The 7,837-nt window shown below is 36.2% G+C and overlaps 2 protein-coding genes across 2 annotated transcripts; both read left to right on the top strand.

The window, feature by feature from the left end:
* Nucleotides 1-1,323: 1,323 nt before the first annotated feature.
* On the top strand, nt 1,324-2,208 carry LOC149416389 (uncharacterized). The gene is made up of 3 exons (XM_089641984.1): nt 1,324-1,552; nt 1,712-1,898; nt 2,032-2,208. Exons 1-3 carry the CDS (start codon nt 1,530-1,532, stop codon nt 2,206-2,208), a joined length of 387 nt encoding a protein of 128 aa, XP_089498110.1. The 5' UTR covers nt 1,324-1,529.
* A 16-nt stretch (nt 2,209-2,224) lies between these two features.
* On the top strand, nt 2,225-3,122 carry LOC149416388 (uncharacterized). The gene is made up of 3 exons (XM_089641983.1): nt 2,225-2,466; nt 2,626-2,812; nt 2,946-3,122. Exons 1-3 carry the CDS (start codon nt 2,444-2,446, stop codon nt 3,120-3,122), a joined length of 387 nt encoding a protein of 128 aa, XP_089498109.1. The 5' UTR covers nt 2,225-2,443.
* Nucleotides 3,123-7,837: the final 4,715 nt, after the last annotated feature.

Genomic DNA, 7,837 nt, shown 5'->3' with positions numbered 1-7,837 from the left:
TGACTTCTGCGAACATGGATAGCTACAGAAAGAACACGAGAAAAGAGAAAAGAGAGAGAGAGGGTTTCCTTAGTATAAGTGTGCATGTGTCTGATTATGCTTGACCATGAATAATCACAGTAAGAAAATAAGAATAAAGTTTCCTTAGAATGAGTGAGAACGTGTTGCAATAACTGTGACTTTATTTACTCATTAAAATTATTATTAACCTTTCCCTCAACTTATTTGGTGGACTGTGGTTTTAGCGCCATAAGCGATTTACCTATTAGAAAACTAAATCGATTGGAAATAACTAATAGAGGGGACCTAAGACCGAAATTAACTAAGTTAGATCCGGACATAAAATTTCTTTGAAGCAAACGTAACTGAATTTAATTTCATTTGTAATATTATATGAATTAGAAAAGGTTTTATTCATTTTTATGAGGGGTTCATATGTTTAAAAACATATTACATTATGATTTTAAAATTTACCTTCTGTTTCATAAAAAAAATGCCGGTGGGGCATTTGACTTTTGAAAAGACTACGGTGGGGCATGGTATAAAGAAGGCTGGGAAACACTGCCCTATATAGATATTTAAATTTTAGCTAATACTTTTTTTTTATTTTGTGAAATTTCTAGAGAGCGATTAAAAACACGACAGCCGTCATTGAATATTATTGTGTTAATTACTTATACTATGGTGTATCTATGCACAATACTTGTAGCAGAATATTATTGTGTTAATTATTTATACTATGGTGTATCTATGTACAATACTTGTAGCAGAATATTATTGTGTTAATTACTTATACTATGGTGTATCTATGCACAATGCTTGCAGCAGAATAATGATGGGTTAATTTTATATTATCTTGTCCCACAAAATAACTGATAATAATTAATCCAAAGCGCGAATTAAAAACTACACCATTCAACACTGACAAGCTTATGGTTCACTCTTGGCCTTCGCATTACCGAATTACTAAAGGCAATGCTGAGAGTATCTACCACCAAGTGCATCTCTTTATATAAATACAATTATTCTAAACACTTTACCATAGATAAAATAATTTACCAAAAACAAACAAAAAATCTGATGTTCAAAATTGCCTCTACCAAAGCATAATTATTTAATGTCACATAAATTATTTTCACGTCAATTTTACCAAAAGACTTATTTAATAATGCTTTATATACGGTCAAAATGTATTTTAGAAAAACGGCAATAACATTTTATTTCCAAAATGTATGTGGTTTTAAAAGTAAACGAAATGGTTTGTACTGCAAAGTGCTCAGGGGCCTTAGCATGAGAATCGATCGAACTTAACGATATCGGATTGCTAAGCGTATCTACCGACCATTTTATAACGACTTCCCTAGCATGAGAATGCTATTGATAACTCTAACGACATCGATAAGGCAATAAATACAAATCGATATACGCTGGCAATACTGGGACGGAATTGTCTATGAATTGAATAGACGTCAAACGTCAGATTTCAAGCGTAACCATTTTAACCGCCGTGTTTGTTTTAATATTTTACGATGTCGCAAGCAATGGTAGCTGGGTAAGTTATTTATTTATCTTTTTATGTGAAAGAATTTCCATTATTATCAAAGAGATATACTTACATTCTATTGTGTCAAAATTTTGAAGTTATTTTTACTAATATTTCAATCATACGCAGTATTTTAAGATATTCAAAATGCTGATATTATGATTTCAGGAAGAGAGTAAGGTCGACGACCAGTCAAATGGATTTGTTAACCAGCTATATGGCTGACCATTCGGAGTTCGCGGCTGGAAGGTTTGTGGGACCTCAGGGTTCCCAAAAAAATAAGGAGATGTGGCGTAATTTGGCGGAACAACTGGCAGAATTGGGTCCTCCTAAGTCAGCCGAGCAGTGGAAAACAGTGAGTATTTGTACCTACCTATACAAACTGGTTGCAGCAAACTTTGCTGACCTTCTAATATAATCTATCATCGAGACACTTGATATAAGACCGTAAATCACTTTTAACCTGACATTATTTTTACATTTTACAGACATGGCGTGACTTAAAATGCAAATCGCGCGCCCAAAACGCCGATGCCAAGCGAGCTGCCCTCACGACTGGAAACACTGCCGAGATACCGGTGTTAACTGACCTGACACAGAAGGTCATCAACATCATCGGCAGAGCCAGTTCTGAGGGCAGCGGACTTCCAGGGGCCTTAGCATGAGAATCGATCGAACTTAACGATATCGGATTGCTAAGCGTATCTACCGACCATTTTATAACGACTTCCCTAGCATGAGAATGCTATTGATAACTCTAACGACATCGATAAGGCAATAAATACAAATCGATATACGCTGGCAATACTGGGACGGAATTGTCTATGAATTGAATAGACGTCAAACGTCAGATTTCAAGCGTGACCATTTTAACCGCCGTGTTTGTTTTAATATTTTACGATGTCGCAAGCAATGGTAGCTGGGTAAGTTATTTATTTATCTTTTTATGTGAAAGAATTTCCATTATTATCAAAGAGATATACTTACATTCTATTGTGTCAAAATTTTGAAGTTATTTTTACTAATATTTCAATCATACGCAGTATTTTAAGATATTCAAAATGCTGATATTATGATTTCAGGAAGAGAGTAAGGTCGACGACCAGTCAAATGGATTTGTTAACCAGCTATATGGCTGACCATTCGGAGTTCGCGGCTGGAAGGTTTGTGGGACCTCAGGGTTCCCAAAAAAATAAGGAGATGTGGCGTAATTTGGCGGAACAACTGGCAGAATTGGGTCCTCCTAAGTCAGCCGAGCAGTGGAAAACAGTGAGTATTTGTACCTACCTATACAAACTGGTTGCAGCAAACTTTGCTGACCTTCTAATATAATCTATCATCGAGACACTTGATATAAGACCGTAAATCACTTTTAACCTGACATTATTTTTACATTTTACAGACATGGCGTGACTTAAAATGCAAATCGCGCGCCCAAAACGCCGATGCCAAGCGAGCTGCCCTCACGACTGGAAACACTGCCGAGATACCGGTGTTAACTGACCTGACACAGAAGGTCATCAACATCATCGGCAGAGCCAGTTCTGAGGGCAGCGGACTTCCAGGGGCCTTAGCATGAGAATCGATCTTGAATCGATGAAGTTGGAGAAGGGCCCACAGATTTGCAGACGGCGCAGTTAGCTTCCCCTTCTCGCCCGAGCAAGAAGAGGAAGCTAACTGACAAGCCAGATGTGGGGGTTCGGATGGTGATGGCGCAGGAGGCTAGCAACAAATCATCCAAGGAGCTTGTGGGAGCTATTAATAATTTCTCCAATATTTTTAAGGTATTTCCTATTTCTCTTCGAATCACTCCCAAATACAGCGCTACACGTGTAAGTTGCCAGATTAAAATATAAAGAAATAGCGTCAATTCATGTTTAAATTCATTCAATTTATAAGTGTGAGTAAGTTCAACTTATAAGTGTGGCACTGTACTTTTAAATTAGAATTAAATCTTAGTAGAACAAAATAAAATGCCCAGCTTTGACTTATTTCATTTATTTATTGTACTATTCCCAATGTACTATTTTTCCATTTTGCGCGGTGGAGTTTTTATTGATCTGTTTGTTTAGATATTCTTTGTGTTAAAAAAATTTAATAAACATGTAAAATCCAGCTTGGCGAGAAATTCAAAATGAATAAATTAATTTATAATCTTCCTTTTAGTATGTCGACTACCTATTGTTATTTAAATTAAATTAATGAGTTGTTATTTATCATTTCAGAGTTCAATGGATCGATTTGCTGACATTTTTGAGGTATTTCCTGTTCCTTTTTGTAATTATTTGTCAGGGCACCCCGAGACCGGGCAAGATACAGTGTCTACATAGACATGGTGCTTTTCTGGTCTCGTCTCACTGGCACTAATAACTAATTTACTATAGAAGGTAAATTAAGTTAGTAAATTAATGAATTATCATCTCTTGTTTCAGAGATACACGGCAGTGGAACGTGAAAGGGTTTGTTTACTCCAACGACAGTTGGCGAGGTATTTATTTGCTATACATCTATACAGGCTTTTAAAAACATTTAATGTACAAAACTGAACAAATTAAATTAAATATTGCATTATTTAATATGTCACTTGAGAGATTGCGAAGTATGTTCACAAGGGATGGAACACGATTATTAACAATTGTCCTTGGAGAGGCAAGCAGTCCAGCTAGGAGGTACGATGAAAGTAGAATGAATAAGATCTCTAATAAAACATTTCTAATTCTAGACGAACTCAACCATCGAAACAACGGTCAACATCATTTGCCAACTCGCCCAACTATACGTTGCAGTTGGAGTCAGAGGATGAATACGATTAGTACTATTGAAGTTCTTTTTGTGAAATATTGCATGCAGCGCTTTGCATATATGTATATTTGATTAGAAGCATTTCTTCAAACTCTTGCAATGTCTCTGTGAGGCGTGAATTGTTTTTACAATGTAGGTACATACAGTACAATGTTTTAAAGTACTATTGAAGTTCTTTTTGTGAAATATTGCATGCAGCGCTTTGCATATATGAATATGTACTTGATTAGTAGCAGTTCTTCAAACTCTCGCAACGTCTCTGTGAGGCGTGAATTGTTTTTACAATGTAGGTACATACAGTACAATGTTTTAAAGTACTATTGAAGTTCTTTTTGTGAAATATTGCATGCAGCGCTTTGCATATATGAATATGTACTTGATTAGTAGCAGTTCTTCAAACTCTCGCAACGTCTCTGTGAGGCGTGAATTGTTTTTACAATGTAGGTACATACAGTACAATGTTTTAAAGTACTATTGAAGTTCTTTTTGTGAAATATTGCATGCAGCGCTTTGCATATATGAATATGTACTTGATTAGTAGCAGTTCTTCAAACTCTCGCAACGTCTCTGTGAGGCGTGAATTGTTTTTACAATGTAGGTACATACAGTACAATGTTTTAAAGTACTATTGAAGTTCTTTTTGTGAAATATTGCATGCAGCGCTTTGCATATATGAATATGTACTTGATTAGTAGCAGTTCTTCAAACTCTCGCAACGTCTCTGTGAGGCGTGAATTGTTTTTACAGTGTTGGTACATACAATACAGTGTTTTAAAGTACTATTGAAGTTCTTTTTGAGAAATATTGCATGCAGCGCTTTGCATATATGTATACTTGATTAGTAGCAGTTCTTCAAACTCTTGCAATGTCTCTATGAGGCGTGAATTGTTTTTACAATGTAGGTACATACGATACAATGTTTGAACATGATGAAGCACTATAAGTCAGTTTCCTTGTTTAATATATTATCATTCGTGGGAGAAGTACTTTCGCACTAGTTCGTCTCTCACTCTGCGGGCTGCAACAACCCTGCTGACATCTTCAGGCTGGTGCAGCAGCTCAACCTCTCTTAACTCTACATTATCATTATAATAGTCTGTTAATCTGAAAATAGAGAACAATTTATTAATATTTTGTACTGTTGCCTTACTTTTTTAAATGCATATAGTTCAACAAGGAAACTGACTTATAGTGCTTCATCATGTTGTATAGTATAGCACAAGTAATAATTATTTGACCAGCAGCATCGGGCTCATAATGGAGAACTCTGTCTTTCCTGAGGCAACGGAATATAGCCTTCCATGCCCCAAATAGGCGTTCTATGGAACATCTCGCCTCACAGTGCGCCTTTGTGTATCTGTATTGGGCACTCCCCTCGACTGCATTCAATATTGGTGTCATCAGATAAGGCTCGAGTGTATATCCAGAATCGCCTGATTGAAACAAAACACCCATTATAATAGGTACATATAACTACTAAGTTATGATTTTTTTGCCTTTTTTTAAAATGAGTTGTTGAAATACATACCTAGCAAGAAATATGTCCCAATTCTCTGATTGTATAGTCTGTTCATTTCAGTTTTGACTAAACTATTATTCCAAATGAATTGGTCATGGACAGTACCTGGGAAGCGTGTGTTGATGCTCAATATTTTCAACGTAGCATCGCAGACCTGTTTATCAAACATAAAAAACCTTCAATAAAATTTGAAAACAACAATCCGGCTGTTTTATTTCTGAAAAAATATTTACCACTTGAACATTCAGCGAATAAAATCCTTTGTGGTTTTTGTACTGCTCCTCGTGTCTGGAAGGGGTGACGATGGCGATGTGGGTGCAATCGATGCATCCCAGAACATGTGGAAAGTTTAATTTTTCCCTAAAACTACTCTCTACTTGCTTGCGGGCTTCATTTGTAGCCGGAAAATGTATCCATCTTCTGTACAGATGTTCTAAAACTGCTTTCATAAACAGTTTTATGCACTTGCTAACGGTAGTTTGCCCTATCGCCAAGAAGTGATCTTGGCCTACTCCACGTTGGTAGCTCCCTGTAGCAAAGAAGCTGATGGGTGCGAGTATCTGTCAACATCATAAATAATACAACTAATTAACAAACTTCACTTTTGATCATTTTAATCACTTTATTGTGAAAAATTATCATCAGCAATCGAAACAAATTTATTTATTTCACGTGGTCGTTCCAGTGGTGGATAGATTTATATTGTGTTATTGTTTTACTAAGATATCAATAATGTTTAATACTCTCACTTTAATGTATACTGGAAGTCCTAATGTATTTTTTGACACTAGAAAAGGAGTTAATTCATCAATGAGATCTCTAGCCATAATGCGAGATATTCGAAACAATTGTCTGAATTCCGTCTCTGCAAGTTCGAACGGATTCAATTGATCGCGTAAAAGACGCCTTTCAATCCTACGATCTTCCCTAACCTGCCTCCTTTCATTGAACCAGAAATTTTGCATAATGAACGACATTATTAAAAAAAATATGTATATCGACAGCCAACCAAAGTTTTAACTGACACTCAAGACCCCACGTTATATTCGGCGGGCTTTTAGCAACCGTCGGTCGGAAGTTATCCTATCGATACATTCTCATGCTCGCAATTTTAACGATACCGTCGCTACTTTGACCATAGACAAGAAATTTTAACAATCGTCGGTTGTTATATTTTGATCGTGCTAGCATATGTCGTTAAGTGCTCATTGATGACGTATTTTAACGATATCGTATTGCTATAGGGCTATATCGACTTCTCATGCTAAGGCCCCTGATGCAATTATGACTTAATTTGTTCTACAGAAACATGGCGAGACTCCACAATCTATGACCAAGAAATAGTAAATGAACGTTACAATATTTATAGACGCCATAGGGACACGTTCTCATAAAAAATCAGGCGGTGGAATTTTAACCTTTCTGGGAGTATGGACGTTTTTGAACGACGGTACACACTTTCGTCAAAAGAGTATGGACGGCTATGGACGTAAGGCGTCGCATAGTAAAATTTCGTAAATATGCATCGTATTGCCATCTATGGGCATATTCCTGTAACTTTACACCATTTTACAAAATTATCGACAGAGATATCGGCCCTTATTTATTTTGCATGACGTCACAGGAACAATTTCGGACATACACAGAAATATTCAACAACTGATTTCGGCGCGTACGTGTTTTTACGTTTTTCTCGCGGATTTCTAATAATTTGTTGTAATATCTGAACATTAGAGTTTGAATTTGATGTATTTTATGTTTATACCGGAAAGCAGTTGGATGTACCTACCTTAATAAATATTGAAATAATTAAGGAAAATAATATTTATCTATTATCACACATTTTACGACGCCGCGCCGAATCCTTTATGATGCTTATCACCGGACATGTATCATGTCTCAAATAGGATTTAACCGAAGTAATTAAATTTTTGGTTATTTTTTCTTGGTTCCTTAACCCGGCGGTACTCGCT

Source organism: Hesperophylax consimilis, chromosome 17, assembly GCF_061612785.1.
Source record: "Hesperophylax consimilis isolate HC1 chromosome 17, BYU_Hcon_1.0, whole genome shotgun sequence".
Taxonomy (NCBI): Eukaryota; Metazoa; Arthropoda; class Insecta; order Trichoptera; family Limnephilidae; genus Hesperophylax; species Hesperophylax consimilis.
Note: the sequence above shows the minus strand (reverse complement) of the source record. Positions and strands in the feature narration are given on the sequence as shown.

Coding starts and splice junctions, on each gene's coding strand:
- LOC149416389 (XM_089641984.1), top strand. CDS start 1,530: ATGTCGCAAGCAATGGTAGCTGG. Junction 1,553..1,711: donor TCGCAAGCAATGGTAGCTGG/GTAAGTTATTTA, acceptor TTATGATTTCAG/GAAGAGAGTAAGGTCGACGA. Junction 1,899..2,031: donor CAGCCGAGCAGTGGAAAACA/GTGAGTATTTGT, acceptor TACATTTTACAG/ACATGGCGTGACTTAAAATG.
- LOC149416388 (XM_089641983.1), top strand. CDS start 2,444: ATGTCGCAAGCAATGGTAGCTGG. Junction 2,467..2,625: donor TCGCAAGCAATGGTAGCTGG/GTAAGTTATTTA, acceptor TTATGATTTCAG/GAAGAGAGTAAGGTCGACGA. Junction 2,813..2,945: donor CAGCCGAGCAGTGGAAAACA/GTGAGTATTTGT, acceptor TACATTTTACAG/ACATGGCGTGACTTAAAATG.